General features: G+C 43.2%; 1 protein-coding gene across 7 annotated transcripts in view; it reads left to right on the top strand.

Moving 5' to 3' along the window:
• The window catches only part of npas1 (neuronal PAS domain protein 1), a 442,697-nt gene that overhangs the window by 129,199 nt on the left and 294,027 nt on the right, over positions 1-19,471 (top strand). For all 7 annotated transcript variants that reach the window (XM_072549368.1, XM_072549363.1, XM_072549362.1 and 4 more), the window contains one exon: positions 18,415-18,659. In XM_072549368.1, the coding sequence (XP_072405469.1) occupies positions 18,415-18,659 (245 nt within the window). The remainder of the gene's footprint in view (positions 1-18,414; positions 18,660-19,471) is intronic.

The following is a 19,471-nucleotide window of genomic DNA, read 5'->3' as shown; positions in this document are numbered from 1 at the left end:
GATTAATTAAATTAATTAAAAATCTAGAATTGGAAGTCTAATCTCAGTGATGACTGTGAAACTATCCCCCTTATTATTTACACTCATCTGGTTCACTAATGCCCCTTTAGGGAAGGAAATCTTCTTTTCTTACCCCAACTGGTCTATATGAGCCTCCAGATACACAGCAAAATGACTGATTCTTAACAGCTCTCGAGGGCATTTAGAGATTGTCAATAAAGGCTGACTTTGCCAGTGATGTCCACATCTCATGAAGACTTTTTTTTTAAAAAAGTCTCTTGCTGAGTTACATTTCTGGGGTTGAGGCAGGGACATTTGTGGTGGGCTTTCTTTTTCTGTCCTATAGAATGGAGCCAATGCATTGAGACCCATCATCTGTGTGTATCACAGGATGACCAGTGACAAATTCTTTCAGTAGATTAAGCTACAATTCCCCAAGTCAAAGGCATTCTAGTTATAGCCCCTTGCGACAGAAACTGTGTTCTGTAGGGTTAAAGATGAAATGGATGTACGGGCCTTTCATACTGTAAACTGCTGAATCCTTGAAGTGTAAGAGTTAGTATTTATTCTAGTGGTTGATCCTGCCTCACCTCATCTGCCCTTAAACCCTAGTTCGTACACTTGTTACCTCCAAAATCAGCTATCCAATGCTCTCTGTCATTCCTACTCTCTCCTTATACTTGAGCTTAAGCCATCTGTGATAAAATCCAGTATTCCTTCCTCACTGACTACATTGTCTCCTGGTATGGCAATGCCCAATTTTTAAAAAAGTTTCCAATTTACTTTTCAAATTTCTCCATGGTCCTCCGTGTCTCTAAAATTCCTTTGAGATCTCTTTGCTCCTCCAATTCTGGTGTCTTGATGTTCACCATTACATCACTGGTGGCCGTGCCTTTACCTACCTGGGTCCAGGCTCTAGACAGCCCTCCCTAAACCCCCCTCCTTCTCAACTTTTCACACTTCCTATTAAGGCATTCCTTAAACCTTATTTTTAACTAATTTGTTGATAACTTAAATCAATATAGCTTTATCAGGCTCAGTTAGGTGCTATATGAATTCAAGTTGCTATTCCACTAGTGACAGTTGGACTGACAATCAGCAGATATGTTTAACCATATCATATCTAGCTATTACAAGACTTTAATCTTCCAAGGCAGTTGCAGATGTAGGTGTAGGGACATGTGATAAAAACACATTCTCTGTCAACTCTCACAGAGGGACACAAGGGTCACTGAGGAGGAGGTCTGTAGTTTTACTGGCTCAAGGAGATGGCAGACTGACAGCAAGAACCATACTTTGTAACACGGACTGTTGGCAATATCTTGTGGTGCCTCCATGAGTGTGTCAGTATTTACAGGGAGTTGCCCAACATTGGTTATTTTTGGGGGCAGTGGGGAGAGTTGTGTCAATATTTACATGGGTCCTCTGAGGGAATGTGTCAGCATTTACAGGGAGTCTCTGAGAGAGTGTGTCATTATTTGTAGGGTTTCCCTTGGGGGGGTGTGTTGGTATTTACAGGGGGCCCTGGGGAAGAATGTATCAGTATTTATTGGAAGTCTCCGGGGGAAGTATGCCCTTTACAAGTGGTCTCTGGAGTCGGGGGGGGGGGGCGGCGGCGTATGCCAGTATTTACAAGGGGTCCTGGGGAAGAGTGTGTCAGTACTTACAGGAAGGAGTGTGTCAGTATTTGCAGAGGCTCCATTGGGGGAATGTGTCAGTGTTTACAGGAAATCACTGGGGGAGGATCTTAGTATTTACAGAGTGTCCCCAGGGCATGCGTCTGTATTTACAGGGAGTACCCAGAGTGTGATAGTGTTTGCAGGGAATTTGGTGAGTCCATCTGTATTTACAAGAAGTCCCAAAGACCATGTAATTATTTATAGGGAACTTGACAGCTGTGGGAAGGCATGAGTATTTTCAGGGAGTGCGACTGTCATTTCAGGCTGCCTGTGGATGTGTCAGCATTTTGCAGGAGGGATTGAGGAGTGATGGTGGGTTACTGACAATGTGACATCCGCACCGTCTTACTGGTGCAGCAGTTACAGAGCCATAGAGAGAGAGATACAGCCTGGAAACAGACACTTCAGCCCAACTTGTCCATGCTGACCAAATATTCTAAATAAATCTAGTCCCATTTGTCAGCATTTGGCCCATATCCCTCTAAACTCTTCCTATTCACATACCTACTCAGACGGCTTTTAAATGTTGTGATTGTACCACCCTCCACCACTTCCTCTGGTAGCTCATTCCATACATGCACCACCCTCTGCATGAAAAGGTTGCTCCTGAGGTCCCTTTTAAATCTTTCCTCTCTCACCTAAACCTATGCCCTCTAGTTTTGGACTCCTCCACCCTGGGAAAAATACCTTGTCTATTTACCCTATCAGTGCCCCTCATGATGGTCACCCCTCAGCCTCCGACACTCCATGGAAAGCAGCCCCAGTCTATTCAGCATCTCCCTATAGCTCAAATCCTCCAACAATGGCAATATCTTTTCTGAACCCTTTCATGTTTCACAACATCATTCCCAGAGCAAGGAGACCAGAAGATTAAAATGCCAGCAGCTGTCTGAAATGTGGACAGCCATCTATTTCTGCGCCAACAAACATTGGCCATGGAATGTTGCTAGTCTGTTTGACCCCTTTCCACACTTAGCAATGCATTCACCCACTGAGACACACATATGTAAAGACATACACATACATATGCACACACAAACACACCTATGTATCCACAAACAAATGCACATAAAATATACTTTACAGACACAAACATAAACACCTGCACATGCAGACACACATATACAGACACATATTATTAAGAGTGGTTGTCACAGGGGAGAAGATAACTGTAGGGAGATACCAGGATTTTCAATCAGACTGGAATTGCAGTTCAATGTAAGCAAAGTTGCATGGAGTGAACACTGCAAGGATATTGATCTCTGTTCAGTTAATAGGAACGTTCACTCAAATCCTTAAGCTCCTGACATCAAAATGTGTAAGATTTGAAAATTGTTGTATGTCAAGTAACCTCTGCAGCGCAATTGTCTTTACATTTTGAGCGTCAACATTATATAATTTTGTATGAAGATAGGTTTGGTACTGCATCGTCATCTAAAGTATAAAGAGGAAGTGGTGGGAATACCGCTCAGTCTATTGAAGAATGAGGGCAAGTATGAATATTTATCACACAACACCAGATTACAGTCCAACAGATTTAACTGGAAGCTTTCGGAGCGCTGCTCCTTCATCAGGGTGGTTGTTTTAACTTTGTACACCCCAGTCCAACTGGCATCTCCAAATTGTGAATATTTATGGAGTTTAACAAATTATCAGCACCAGGCTGCTGTGGACTTTGCTGTTCTCACTCCCTCCTGTCCAGCACTGCAACTTCCATTCCGTCTCGGCTTGTCCAAACCTCTGCTGCTCCATGTCTCAACCTGCACCAAATCCATTTGATCCATCAGCCTTTGTGCCCATATTTTGCAGATTGGCAATGCCTTCATTTTAGATTTCTCACCCTTGTTTTTTAATCCCTTTATCATCTCAACCCTCCATATTTCCGTGATCTCCTCCAGCCCTAACACCTTCTGGGATCTCTGTGTTCCCTTATCTCTTGCCTCTTGCATACCCTTATCTTAATCACTGTGCTTTCAGCTGCCTGGATGATAAGTTCTGGAATTCCCTCACTAAACATCTCTGCCTCTCTCTCCTCTTTTAAGACATTCCTGAAAACTTACCTCTTTGATTGAGCTCTTGGTCACCAATCTTACTTTCCCACGCACAAAGCTATGTTGACTATCCCTAATCAGTCCTTGCCTTTCCAAATACATGTACGTCCTGTCCCTCAGGATTCCCTCCAACAACTTGTCCACCACTGAGGTCAGGCTCACTGGTCTATAGTTCCCTGGCATGTCCTTACCACCCTTGTTAAACAGTGGCACCACGTTTGCCAACCTCCAGTCTCCCGGCACCTCACCTGTGACTATTGATGATACAAATATCTCAGTAAGAGGCCAAGCAATCAGTTCTCTAGCTTTCCACAATGTTCTAGGGTACAACTGATTAGGTCCTGGGGATTTATCCACCTTTACCCGTTTTAAGACATTCAGCACTTCTCTGTAATATGGACATTTTGTAAAATGTCACCATCTATTTCCCTACATCCTATATCTTTTATATCCTTTTCCACAGTAAATGCTGATGCAAAATACTCATTTAGTGTCATCCCCCCATTTTCTGCAACTTCACACAAAGGCCGCCTTGCTGATCTTTGAGGGGTCCTATTCTCTCCCTAGTTACCCTTTTGTCCTTAATGTATTCTCCTTAATTCTATATGCCAAAGCTATCTCATGTCCCCTTTTTGCCCACTTGATTTCCCTCTTAAGTATACTCCTACTTCCTTTATACTCTTCTAAGGATTCACTCGATCTATCCTGTCTATACCTGACATATGCTTCCTTCTTTTTCTTAACCAAACCCTCAATTTCTTTAGTCATCTAGCATTCCCTATACCTACCAGCCTTTCCTTTCACCCTACCAGGAATATAATTTCTCTGGACTCTCATTATCTCATTTCTGAAGACTTCTCATTTTCCAGCCGTCCCTTTATCTGCGAACATCTGCCCCCAGTCAGCTTTCAAACGTTCTTGCCTAATACAGTCAAAACTGGCCTTTCTCCAATTTAGAACTTCAACTTTTAGATCTGGCCTATCCTTTTCCATCATTATTTTAAATCTAATAGAATTATGGTCGCTGACCCCAAAGTGCTCCCCCACTGACTCCTCAGTCACCTGCCCTGCCTTATTTCCCAAGAGTAGGTCAAGTTTTGCACCTTCTCTAGTAGGTACATCCACATACTGAATCAGAAAATTGTCTTGTACATACTTAACAAATTCCTTTCCATCTAAACCCTTAACACTCTGGTAGTCCCAGTCTATGTTTGGAAAATTAAAATTCCCTACCATAACCACCCTATTATTCTTAAAGATAGCTGAGATCGCCTTACAAGTTTGTTTCTCAATTTCCCTCTGACTATTGGGGGTGTATAATACAATCCCAATAAGGTGATCATCCCTTTCTTATTTCTCAGTTCCACCCAAATAACTTCCCTGGATGTATTTCCAGCAATATCCTCCCTCAGTACGGCTGTAATGCTATCCATTATCAAAGATGCCACTCCTCTCTTTTCTTGCCCCCCTTTCTATCCTTCCTGTAGCATTTATATCATGGAACATTAAGCTGCCAGTCCTGCCCATCCCTGAGTCATGTTTCCGTAATTGCTATGATATCTCAGTCCCATGATCCTAACCATGCCCTGAGTTCCTCTGTCTTCCCTGTTAGGTCCCTTGCATTGAAATAAATGCTGTTTAATTTATTAGTCCTGCCTTGTCCTTGCCTGCCCTGACTGTTTGATTCGCTTCTGTTCTCAACTGTACCAGTCTCAGATTGATCTCCTTCCTCACTGTCTCCCTGGGTCCCACCCCCTCACCTTACTAGTTTAAATCCTCCCGAGCAGCATAGTAAATTTCCATGCCAGTATATTACTCCCCTTCCAATTTAGGTGCAATCCATCCAACTTGTACAGTGGAACTTGAAAGGGTTCAGAAAAGTTTCACAAGAATGTTGCCAGGGTTGGAGGAATTGAGCTATAAGGAGAGGCTGAACAGGCTGGGACTGTTTTCCCTGGAGTGTTGGAGGCTGAGGGGTGACCTTATTAAGGTTTACAAAATTATAAGAGGCATGGATAGGACAAATAGGCAAAGTCTTTTCCCTGGGGTCAGGGAGTCCAGAACTAGAGGGCATAGGTTTCAGGTGAGAGGGGAAAGATATTAGCAACAGGGAGTATGGAGTTAAATGGAAAGATAAGCAGGAGGATAGCATGTATGTAGATGGATTTAACCTTGAGGCAGATTAGGAATGCAACAAAAGGAAGGATAACTTAGGACATCTTATAACTTCCAATATCTCTAATGATAAGAATGTTAGCATTAAGGCACTTTACCTGAATGCTCGTAGCATTCGTAACAAAGCTGATGAACTAATGGCACAGATCATCGTGAATAATTATGATGTGGTAGGCATCACAGAGACATGGTTGCAGGGGCTCAGGACTGGCAGTTAAACATCCAAGTATTTACAAGTTATCGAAAAGACAGGGAGGTGGGCAGAGGGGGTGGGGTGGCCTTGTTAGTTAAGAACGAAATTAAATCTATGGCACTGAATGACATAGGGTCGGATGATGTGGAGTCTGTGTGGGTGGAATTGAGGAACCACAAAGGCAAAAAAACCATAATGGGAGTTATATGCAGACCTCCTAACAGTGGTCAGGACCAGAGGCGCAACATGTACCGGGAAATAAAAAAGGCTTGTCAGAAAGGCAAGGTCACGGTGATCATGGGGGACTTCAATATGCAGGTGGACTGGGTAAATAATGTTGCCAGTGAATCCAAAGAAAGGAAATTCTTGGAATGCTTACAGGATGTCATGGAGCCCACAAGGGAGCAGGCTATTTTGGACCTAATGCTATGTAATGAACCAGACTTTATCAAAGATCTTAAAGTAAGGGAACACTTAGGAAGCAGTAATCATAATATGGTAGAGTTCAGTCTGCAGTTTGAAAGAGAGAAGGCAAAATCGGATGTAATGGTGTTACAGTTAAACAAAGGTAATTATGAGGGCATGAGAGAGGAACTGACGAAAATCGACTGGAAGCAGAGCCTAGCAGGGAGCAAAAATGGCAGGAGTTTGTGGGTATAATTGAGGACACAGTACAGAGGTTCATCCCCAAGAAAACAAAGATTATCCAGGGAGGGATTAGATAGCCATGGCTGACAAAGGAAGTCAGGAAATGTATCAAAGAAAAAGAGAGATCCTATAAAGTGGCCAAGAGCACTGGGAAATAAGAAGATTGGGAAGGCTACAAAAACAAACACGGTGGCACAGTGGTTAGCACTGCTGCCTCACAGCGCCAGAGACCTGGGTTCAATTCCCACCTCAGGCAACTGACTGTGTGGAGTTTGCACGTTCTCCCCGTGTCTGCGTGGGTTTCCTCCGGGTGCTCCGGTTTCCTCCCACAGTCCAAAGATGTGCAGGCCAGGTGAATTGGCCATGCTAAATTGCCCATAGTGTTAGGTAAGGGGTAAATGTAGATGTAGGGGTATGGGTGGGTTATGCTTCGGCGGGGCGGTGTGGACTTGTTGGGCCGAAGGGCCTGTTTCCACACTGTAAGTAATCTAATCTAAGTAATCTAATCTAATCTAATCTAATAACAAAGAGAGAAATAAGGAAGGAGAGGATCAAATATGAAGGTAGGCTAGCCAGTAATATTAGAAAAGTTTCTTTCAATACATAAGAAACAAACGACAGGCAAAAGTAGATATTGGGCCACTTCAAACTGATGCTGGAAGGCTAGTGATGGGAGATAAGGAAATCGCAGGAGAACTTAATAAGTACTTTGCGTCAGTCTTCACATTGGAAGACACGAGTAATATCCCAACAATTAAAGGGAGTCAGGGGGCTGAGTTGAGTATGGTTGCCATTACAAAAGAGAGTGCTAGAAAAGCTAAAAGGTCTTAAAGTTGACAAATCTCCTGGCCCCGATGGGCTACATCCTAGAGTTCTGAGGGAGGTGGCTGAGGAAATAGCGGAGGCATTGGTTGAGATCTTTCAAAAGTCACTGGAGTCAGGGAAAGTCCCGGATGATTGGAAGATCGCTGTTGTAACCCCATTATTCAAGAAAGGATCAAGACAAAAGATGGAAAGTTATAGACCAATTAGCCTAACTTCGGTTGCTGGTAAAATTCTAGAATCCATCGTTAAGGATGAGGCTCCTAAATTCTTGGAAGAGCAGGGTCGCATTAGAACAAGTCAACATGGATTTAGTAAGGGGAGGTCGTGCCTGACAAACCTGTTGGAATTCTTTGAAGAGGTGACAAGTAGGTTAGACCAGGGAAACCCAGTGGATGTGGTCTATCTAGACTTCTAAAAGGCCTTTGATAAGGTGCCACACGGGAGGCTGCTGAGTAAGGTGAGGGCCCATGGTGTTCGAGGTGAGCTACTGGCACGGATTGAGGATTGCCTTCTGTCAGACAGCCAGAGAGTTGGGATAAGAGGTTCGTTTTTTGGAATGGCAGCTGGTGACAAGCGGTGTCCCACAGGGTTCAGTGTTGGGGCCGCAGCTGTTCACGTTATATATTAATGATCTGGATGAAGGAACTGGGGGCATTGCAGCGAAGTTTGCCGATGATACGAAGATAGGTGACAGGCAGGTAGTACTGAAGAAGTGGGGAGGCTGCAGAAGGATCTAGACAGTTTGGGAGAGTGGTCCAGCAAATGGCTGATGAAGTTCAATGTGAGCAAATGTGAGGTCTTGCACTTTGGAATAAAGAATACAAGCATGGACTACTTTCTAAACGGTGAGAAAATTCATAAAGCCAAAGTACAAAAGCATCTGGGAGTGCTAATCGAGGATTCTCTAAAGGTAAACATGCAGGTGGAATCCGTGATTAAGAAAACGAATGCAATGTTGTCATTTATCTCAAGAGGGTTGAAATATAAAAGCAGCGATGCGCTACTGAGACTTTATAAAGCTCTGGTTAGGCCCCATTTGGAGCACTGTGTCCAGTTTTGGGCCCCACACCTCAGGAGGGACATACTGGCACTGGAGCATGTCCAGCAGAGATTCACATGGATGATCCCTGGAATGGTAGGTCTAACATACGAGGAACGGCTGAGGATCTTGGGATTGTACTCATTGGAGTTTAGAAGGTTAAGGGGAGATCTAATAGAAACTTACAAGATAATACATGGCTTGGAAAGGGTGGACGCTGAGAAATTGTTTCCGTTAGGCGGGGAGACTAGGACCCATGGGCACAGCCTTAAAATTAGAGGGGGTCAACTCGGAACAGAAATGCGGAGACATTTCTTCAGCTAGAGAGTGGTGGGCCTGTGGAATTCATTGCCGCGGAGTGCAGTGGAGGCTGGGACGCTAAGTGACTTCAAGGCAGAGATTAATAAATTCTTGATATCACAAGGAATTAAGGGCTACGGGGAGAATGCGGGTAAGTGGAGTTGAAATGCCCATCAGCCATGATTAAATGGCGGAGTGGACTCGATGGGCCGAATGGCCTTACTTCCACTCCTATGTCTAATGGCCTTATATGAAAGGGACCTAAGGGGCAACGTTTTCACACAGAGGGTGGTATGAGTATGGAATGAGCTGCCAGAGGAAGTGGTGGAGGCTGGTACAATTGCAACATTTAAGAGGCATTTGGATGGGTAAATGAAAAGGAAGGATTTGGAGGGATATGGGCCAGGTACTGGCAGGTGGGACTAGATTGGGTTGGGATATCTGGTCGGCATGGATAGGTTGGACTGAAGGGTCTGTTTCCATGCTGTACATCTCTATGACTCTAAATTGTTTTGATAATTGCTGTGAAGCTTTTTGAGGGCATTTTACTTTGTTAGTGAAGAAGCACTTAAGGAAGTTTTGAGAAGAGTGAGAGGGAGGCAGAGAATTGATGAAGCTAGTCACAGTGAGAAAGCACTAACTCTAATGTTTAATAGTGAACTGTGAGACCCTTGCATGTTGAAGTGATACAAATGGGATCCCAAAAGCGAAAAGTTACCAAACAGGAAGACTGCTGTTACAAACTAAAGCAAAACATGACAATGAAAGTACATTACATGGAGTTCTCTCCACTTTGTAGAGGCATCATCATGTTCTTTATGCAAAATATCTCCTCAGCGGGGTTCACTCTGAATTGAGCATTAGGGGGGCCTTCAGAATTTCCAAGAATGGTTCCTGGAATTTCTGACAAATGATCTGTTACATGGATAGATTGGAGAATCTGAGACTGTCCTCCTTGGAGAAAGCAATGTTGGCAAAGAATTTGATTAAGCTACCCAAAACCATGAAAGGTCTGAACAAGGCAGAATGGGAGAAATGATTCCCATTGGTGAAGGACGTTGAATGGCAAATGAAACACTGGCAATCTGAGGAAACATACTTTTCATGCATAGAGTGGTTAAGGATCTGGAATGCACTGTCTGAGAATGTGGGGGAGGCCAGTTCAGCCATGGCTTTCGAAAGGGAATTGGATAATTAACAAAAGAAAAATGATTTCTGGTCAGTCAGTGGCCTAGCGGTAATGTCAATTGACAGGTTGGGGTTAGACTTAGGCTAATGTTCTAGGTGTATGGCTTTGAAGTCTACCATGGCAGATGGTGAAATATGAATTTAAAAATCTGTAATAAAAACTGGCTAAATGGTGACCATGTAACCATTGTTAATTGTTGTAAAAACGCATCTGTCCCACAGGGAATTGAATCAGCCATCCCTACCTGGTCTGGCCTACCTGTGACTCTAGACCTAAAGTAATGTGACTGACAGTTGATTGTCCTGTGTTAATGTGGGCAATTAGGGGAGGGCAATAAATGCTGCCTTGACTAGCAGTGCCCACATGCCATGAACAAATACAGAAAGCATGGATCTGGTGAAAAGGCACAGGGCTAGGGAGTTGTTCTTGTAGAGGACTGGCATAGACATGATGGGCCAAGTGGTCATTTCCTGTGCTGTAACTGCCCTGTGATTTCACTTGGTTTAGTGGCTACTAAAATTTCTCTTTCGGTTCTCACTCTATTCAAGTGGGGAAAGCTCTTTTAATCTGTCAGTAAGGAGATTTTTTAAAATTTTGTGATCTTTGCTGTGATTTGGGCCTTCCCTGTTGTAACTCACTTTTGTTAATATCGTCCTTTTAAATAAATTATCTCTCTTTCACCTTGTTCAGATTTTCTGTGTTCTTTCATTCCCTTATACTCTTCATCCTTGATTCTCCCTTGCTCTCTTGCTAACTGTCCTGCTGTCACTCTCTTGTTTGCTTTCTGTCTCACCCATATCGTGTCTCACTCGTTCTTTTTATTTCCATACCCCCTTCCAATCACTGTTATTTTTCCTTCAAGTGTCACCATGGCTTAATGAGCTGTCTTCTTGCATCTGAGTCAGAAGTTTGTAGATTGTCATGATAATGGTCTAACAATCAGTCACTCATCTGGGACTGATTAACTCTGTGGGTTAATTTATTTGAAACAGTAAAACACATAATTATAAAGTAGACATTACAGCAAACTGGTTTTTGCACATGGTGCTTGTAAACCTACAGCAGACTAACAGACAGGCAGAGTCACAATACTGTATATGCAACATCCTTCTTTCCTTAAAAAAACTTTCCAGAGCCTATAAGTCTCTGTACTATGTTGATAATCTGCTGATACTTACAGATCTCACGATAGTGAAATGAAAAGTGCTGGAGAAGCTCACTTCCTGTTTTATTTCAGATTTCCACCATCTGCAATATTTTGATTCCATGATGGGACTTTGTCCAGAAATGCCATTGATTGTCAGCGATATTGCCTGTTGCTCCTGTTTGTCTCGTCAAGTTTCTATACCATGGGCTGCAGTTCTGTCCTAGACTTTGTTCATCCTGATGCAGCTCAGCCAAGTTTTATTCCAGATCAGCTGCTGCCTGATCTTGCTCCTCAAGCTGTTTTCAAACCTTTTTGGCATGTACTTTTCATTTCTTAACAGCTTATTTTGAAGCTTCTGGTTTTTCACCATGGGTTCTTCTAGTTCTATCAAAGATTTAGCGTTTTGTTGCCCTGGTATATTTTCTCCTTCACATCCTGCTGCACTAACCGTCTGGCCCTTCAAGGTTTTAACTTTTTTATTTTATTTGATGCCTGGATCTCTCACACTTGCTGCTCCAGTGATTATTTGGATTCTTCCATGTCTTGCTGATTTCTTTTGCTGGAGCACTGAAGTTTTGAAGAATTTAGTTTTGAAGAATACTGTCTGAATGAATGGCAGCTCCTTGATGTATGTGTTATACATCTCCATCTATTTTTGCAGGGTCTGTTGTGTTCTCCAACATTGTTCTGAGCTCAAGCTAATGCTTCTGTAGCTTTTCCTGCTAAGCATGATCTCTTTGATGTGTGAATTGCTCCAGATCTTCCTGCAATTGAGCAGTCTTTTAATTGGATTGATAATGCAGTATTTGTAATTTTTTGTGCCGCCTTGCTTTTTCTTTCAGCTCTTCATTCTTTGTGAACTGAGCAGGAGTATCCCATATACTTGATCCTATATCAATGTATTCTTAAAAAAAATCATTCACACATAGGATGTAGGCATTTCTGGCTGGGCCAGCAGTTATTGCTCATCTCTAGTTACCCTTGAGAAGATAGTGGTGGACTGCATTGTTGAAATGCTGCGGTCTATTTGGTTCTGTGATTTGATTGGGAATCTCAGCTCATAATCAATAGTCCTGAAGAAGGGTTACACCCGAAATGTTGACTTCTCCACCTTCTGATGCTGCCTGGCTTGTTGTATTCTTCAGCCTCCTGCTTGTCTACCTTGGATTCCAGCATTTGCAGTTTTTTGTCCCTGACATAATTAATAGTCACCAGTTTTCTGAGCACAGATAATTTAAATAATCACCAATTTTTATAGCTGTTTTGTCCTGTTTTGTAGCTGTTTTGTCCAGTTTAGTAGCTCCCCACCTGAAAAAAAATCACAGAATGAACCCCTTTCTCTGAATCTGTTCACAAAATGGTCTATGCATTCTGTCTCTGTCTGAAGTTTGATCGGACTTTGAATTGCTGCTGTAATGTGACGTATATCTTTTGGAACTCTTTTATTTCTGATGTCTTCAGTCTATATAGCCCTTTATTCCAAATTGCTAAGCAAATTGTATGTTTTTTCTTCATCTGACATATCCAAATCTTGAAACCATAGCTGTGAACATTGCTTAAACATGTTCAGTTCTATTAAGAGGTCTGTTGTGTCTCAATTTAAACTGGGTAACTTTGTGGATAGTCTGATAATATGTCTTTGACCTTCCCCGCTTGCTATCAATCTGGTGCACACCCTGAATGTTTGCCATTCTTAAGTGAGTTAAATTGGCTTCTTTATAGGAATTTGGCTGCTTACCAGAAAGCTGTGTTTTCAATGGCACTGTAATGAGCAAAGATATAGAGGGTTGTCGCATGCATTTTAGCACAATATAAGACTGGCGAATATATTTTTCACTTGAAGATTAATTTGCTTCCTGACTGGGCAAGCACAATAGGCCTTATAAGCGCAATGTTAACATGCTCAGCATGTTAGTGATAATAGGAGGAAGCGACGACTCCTCAGATGCTGCCTGACCCGCTGTGCTTTTCCAGCACCACACTTTTTTAACTCTGATATTAATGATATTAGTCTAATCATCAATTGCTGATCAGGGATTAACTCTGTGGGTTAGTTTATTTTAAACAGTAAAACACATTATAAGTTACAAAGCAGACATTACAGCTAATCAGTGAATTTCTGTGTATAGCTTACAGACCTGTAGCAGACTAACCGATAGGTAGAGTCACACCTCAGTCGACTGTGTGGAGTTTGCACATTCTCCCAGTGTCTGCGTGGGTTTCCTCCGGGTGCTCCAGTTTCCTCCCACAGTCCAAAAATGTGCAGGTGAGGTGAATTGGCCATGCTAAATTGCCCGTAGTGTTAGGTGTAGGGGAATGGGTCTGGGTGGGTTGCGCTTCGGTGGGTCGGTGTGGACTTGTTGGGCTGAAGGACCTGTTTCCACACTAAGTAATCTAATCTAATCAAACAACACTGGAAACCCACAACACGAATCCTGAAAAGTAAACTGTCTTAATGGCAAGGTGCACATATGGCAGGCTCATGACACCCTCCAGAGACATGAATTTATAATCACAGCTCACAATCCTTTTCACAAACAAAAACAGAAATTACTGGAAAAGTTCAGCAGATCTGATAGCATCTGTGGAGAAAAATCAGATTTAATGTTTCTGGTTGAGTGACCCATCCTCAGAACTTTCTGAGGAAGGGTCACTTGAACCGAAATGTTAACTAATTTCTCTCAACAGATGCTGCCAGGTCTGCTGAGCTTTTCCAGCAATTTGTTTTTGTTTCTGATTTACAGCATCCACAGTTCTTTTGGTTTTTAATCACAATCCTTTTGCTGCGCAGACCGATTCAGACCCCTTTGGTGCACCACCAGAGACACAATGGAGTTCGTCTTCTTTAATTCTGATACAGATTTGTTTCAGGAGATTTTTCAGAGGAAAGAAGCTGCGAGTTTTCCAATGCTTTCATGTTCCATGGGTTCAAATAACAGGAAGAGTGTGGTTGACTGATAAACCTTATTGTGTCAAGAGCTGGAACATTGATCTGGATTTATACCTGTTACACTGTTGTATATGTTGTCTCTATATGTTGGAATTAGGAGCAGAAGTGTCACGCATGGTAGTGTCTAAGGAGATTCTAGATCTAACCCTATTTTTGCATAGCTCCTGCACGTGAATCTGGTAACATTTTGCATCTGTTATCTGATTTAATACCATTTTCCACATACAGTTGTCTATTCTGGTCACAGCGATTTGGAGTGAGTGTTTCTGAAGCTACTTCGTACAGTTTACTTTTGGAATTCAATGCCAGAAGAAGCGACCCCGGGCAGTCTTTACACATTCCACTCAGTATTATTTTTCTCTCTCTCCCCCTGCAGCTGTGTAAATATTATAATGGTTTATGTCCCTTCCTGGCAAGAAGCCAACTCTCGACATTTCGAAAAAAGAGAAAAGCCAAAGAGCTGCGGGTACTGGAAATCTGAATAAAAACAGAAACATTGCGCGTTCTGGTGCAGAGTCTGTGGCCCCGAAGTGTTTGCTTTTCTCCCTGTCTCCACAGATCTGCCAGACCTGCTGAGTTTCTCCAGCGTATTCTGTTTTTATTTCAAACTTGTTTCCCAAAACCCACCTGGCCAACGCTCCATACGTTTCCTTCAAACATTCACTCCACGCGTGAGGCCTCTGCCGTTGGGGGGGAAATGCGCGCGCTGATGGAAGATTCTGGAAGTGCTCAGCCGTTTGGCCAGCGTCGACGGCAAGCGAGCGAGCGAGACTGACGAGTTCGCGCCTTTTTTGCCCCCTCTCCGAACTGGGAGCAAATGGGTTTAAGCAAGAGGAGAGTGCTGTGGGGAAGAGGGGACTGGAAAACACGAGGAATTACATTGAAGAGGGGATGATGGTGGGAGGTCAGGGAAAAAAAAACGAAGAGAAGGCGATGGCGTGAATGAATATAAGGGCTGGAGGAGGCCATTCAGCCCATCGAGCCTGCTCGTCCCATTGTCATAATCTGGGATTGACAGTTTTGTGAGTGAACAGTCACAGGTTTTTATTGAACGTAACTATAGGGTGGTCGTCGAGGATGCTTTTACCTGGAGACTTATTACCCAGCCTCCAGTTCAATGGTGATCAACATGTTCAGCAGCTAGTCTCCGAATGAAAGTATAATTCCCTTTATCCCACACTTGTCCTCCAAGCGTTGGACTCCCTCATCAATTAACTCAGGTTTGAATATATTTGGCGATCCTGAAGCCTCTGAAAGGGAATTCCAAAGACGAATATCCCTCTGAGTGAAGAAATTTCTCATCGTTTCTATTTTAAATGGGTTTCCCCTAGTTCTTGATTGCATCCCCACAAAAGAAAACATCCTCGTAGTATCCATCCTGTTAAGCCCCTTCAAACTTGTATGCCTTTAATAAGATCATCTCTCATTCTTCAAAACTCCAATGACTACAAGCCCCAACCTGCCTGACCTCTCCTTGAAAGCAAAACTCCCTTCATCCCAGCTGTCAGTCGAATGAACTTTCTCTGAATAGCTTCCTTTGCAAATGGAGAAGGTTGATGGCATAGAGACGGGCCCTTTGGCCCAAACTGGTCCATGCTGATCAAAATGTCCGTCCATGCTAACCCCATTTTCCTGCATTTGGCACATATCCTTCTAATCTTTTCATATCCATGTATTTGTCCAAATTCCTTTTAAGTGTTGTTAATGTACCTGCCTCAACCACTTCTGCTGGCAGCTCATTCCATATGTGTACCACCCTCAGGTTCCCTTTTATTCTTTCCCATCTAACCTTAAACCGATGTCCTCTAGTCCTCGATACCCAACCTTGGGAAATAGACTGAGTGCACTCACCCTATCCATGCCTCTCAATATCTTATACACATCTAAATGTTCCCCCTCAGTCTCCTACAATCTAAAGAAACAAGTCCTAGCTTGCCCAACCTCTCCCTATAACTCAGACTATTGAGTCTAGGTAACATCCTTGTAAATGTCTTCTGCACTCTTTCCAGTTTAATAGCATCCTTCCTATAACAAGGTGACCCAAACTGAGCACAATACTCTAAATGCAGCCTCACCAACGTGCTGTATAACTGCAACATAACTTATAAACTTCGATACTCATTGCCCTGACTGGTGGAGGCCAGTGTGCTAAACGTTTTCTTCACTGCCCTGTCTATCTGTGACTCCATTTTCAGAGAAGTGTGAACCTGAACTCCAAGATCCTTCTATACCACTACACTCCTTAAGGCCCTACCATTCACTGTGAAACTCCTACCTTGATTTGACTTTCCAAAACGCAAGACCTCACACTTATCTATATTAAACTCCATTTGCCATTTTTCAGCACACTTCCCCAGCTGATCAAGGTCCTGCTGCAATTTCTGATAATATTTCTCTTTGACGGCAGCGCAGTGGTTAGCACTGCTGCCTCACAGTGCCAGGGACCCGGGTTAGATCCTAACCTCGGGCGAATGTCTGTGTGGAGTTTGCACATTCTCCCAACATCTGTATGGTTTTTCTCCGGGTGCCCCGCTTTTCTCCCACAATCCAAAGATGTGCTGGTTAGGTGAATTGGCCAAGCTAAATTGCCCATAATATTCAGGGATGTGTAGGTTAGGTGCATTCGTCAGGGGTAAATATAGGGTAGGGAAACGGTTCTATGTGGGTTACTCTTTGGAGCATTGGTGTGGACTTGTTGGGCCGAAGGGCCTGTTTCCACACTGTAGAGATTCTAAGTTCTTCTTCTAAGTCCATGATACTGCCTATTTTAATGTCATCAGCAAACTTACTAATCATGCCTTGTACATTCTCATTCAAATCATTGATAGAGATAACAAACAGTAAAGGACCCAGCACTGACTCCTGAGGCACTTCACTAGTCACAGGCCTCCAGTCTGACAAACATCCTTCCACTATTATGCTCTGCTTCCTACCATAAAGCCAATTTTGTATCCATGGTGGTAAGTCACTGGGCTAGTAATCCAGAGGACCTCGGCTCATGTTCTGGGTTCATGGGTTCAAATACCACCATGGAAGATTGCAAAATTTGAATTCAGTGAATTAAAAGCTGGACCGATGGCGACCATTGTTGGTTGATGTAAAAACCCAACTTCAATTTGCCATACTTATATGTGAATGCAGATCTATGGCAATGTGGTTGACTCTAAACTGCCCTCTGAAATGACTCCGTTTCAGGGAAAGTATGGGTGGGCATGTTTTTTTTTGCCTTTGCTGTTATGTTATAAATGTTTTGCTTGATATCCACTTCTCATGAAAGAATAAAAAAAGTATGTCCCTCCTTACATAAGGAGTCCAAAATTGTAAACAGTATTTCAAATGTTCAGGATCTGGAATTGTAAACAACTGGAGAACAAGGTTATGATCTGAAATTGTTGGACTTAGTTTTGAGTCTGTGGGTCTTCAAAGCATCTAACAGGAAGATGAAATTTCTGTTTCTTGAGCTGGAGTTGAACTTTATTGGAAGGAAGAGGGCAGACGTGGTGAGAAGCAGAAAATTAAAACTGCAGACGGCTAGAAGCATTAGGAATGGACTTGTTCTTTCCCCCTTAGAACCTTTTGACACTCCCCACCTCTGTTTTATTCTCCCAAAAACCTACTCTTTACCTGGCTGCTGAGCCAGTGAGTGTCAATGGTTCCTCACTGGGACTAATGGAGTCTGGTGCTCAAATACATTCCATGCAATAGCGAATGCCACTGGGAGCTAATACCTTCCAGAATCCAGAGTTTAGTAACTGCCCAAGCTGAGTTCAGTTTCATATAGAGTCAAAGAGATGTACAGCATGGAAACAGACCCTTCGGTCCAACCCGTCCATACTGACCAGATATCCCAACTCAATCTAGTCCCAACTGCCAGCATCCGGCCCATATCTCTCCAATTATCTGGGACTATTTGTTGGAGATACTGTATCGAACTTCCTGCTGCTCCTGTCTTGGAAGTGTTTGATGGGGACAGTGTTTTGAGAGTTTTACTTTGTATCTAATCCTGTTCTGTATTGTGTGTGTGTGTGTGTATTTGATGGGCTGTGTCAGTGTAGAGCGAAACGTTATGCTGAGAGAGTTTGATGGTTTCATTCACCATAAGTAGGGATTCTCCTTAACCAGAATGACTTTGGGCACAAGAATAAAAAATGATGAAGCAGTCTAGAATGGTGAGGGAATGAAAATCTAATGACAGAATGTCTTTGTCCTCTTTCCCAGTTTGCAAGCCCTCCGGAAGGAGAAGTCTCGCAATGCTGCTCGCTTTCGACGGGGGAAAGAAAACTTTGAGTTCTACGAATTGGCGAAGATGCTTCCACTCCCGGGAGCTATCACCAGCCAGCTGGACAAGGCCTCCATCATCCGGTTGACCATCAGCTACCTCCGGATGAGGGACTTTGCCAATCTGGGGGATCCCCCATGGAACCTGAGGATTGAGGGGCCCCCACCTAACATCTCTGTAAAAGGTATGTTGAGCCAACAATGGCAAACTAGGGCAGAATGGGCCTATCCTCTCTGACGATTGGATGGTGACCTTGGCGAAAGTTGTGAAATTCTGAGAGGCTTGGGCAGGGTATCTGTTGAAAGGCTGTCTCCTCAACTGATTGGACAATCTAGAACTTTGAGTCATAGTCTCAGGATAAGGGATCAGCAATTTTGAATTGTGAGAATGAGATTCTTTGTGAAGAAGGTGTGAGTCTTTGGAATTGTCTGCTCCAGAGAGATCGGTCTTGGTGTGACTAAGATGGGCAGATTTTTGTTTTAACACAGAGAATTATGGGAAATTGCAGGAAAATTGAGTTAATGTAATTCGCACTGTGATTTTATTAAATGGCCAAGCAGGCGTGAAGAGACACACAGCCATGTTGGCTGATTCTTAAATTCCCTCTGAAATAGCCAAACAAGTCCCTCAGTTCAAGGGCAATGAGGGACCTTCAATGAATGCTGGTCTTGCCAGCAAAGTTCACATCCCGTGAAAGAATAGACAAAAATATTTCAATGAGAAGATAGAAGCAAGGATGATGATGGCTCTTTCCATCCTGTGAGAGATGCCTCATCTAGATGGGTATATGAATAGGAAGGGTTTGGAGGGATATGGGCTGGATGCTCGCAGGTGGGACTAGATTGGGTTGGGATAGTTGGACTGAAGGGTCTGTTTCTGTGCTGTACATCTCTATGACTCCATCTGCAATGGATCACCCTGGTCAATTGTGCATCCCAAATTTTAATTGCTTCACCCTTTGATAGCCTTGCTTTCAGCTGCCTGAAGCCCAAACTC

This window comes from Chiloscyllium punctatum, chromosome 29 (assembly GCF_047496795.1).
Source record: "Chiloscyllium punctatum isolate Juve2018m chromosome 29, sChiPun1.3, whole genome shotgun sequence".
NCBI lineage: Eukaryota > Metazoa > Chordata > Chondrichthyes > Orectolobiformes > Hemiscylliidae > Chiloscyllium > Chiloscyllium punctatum.
This window is presented reverse-complemented; position numbering and strand designations above follow the sequence as displayed.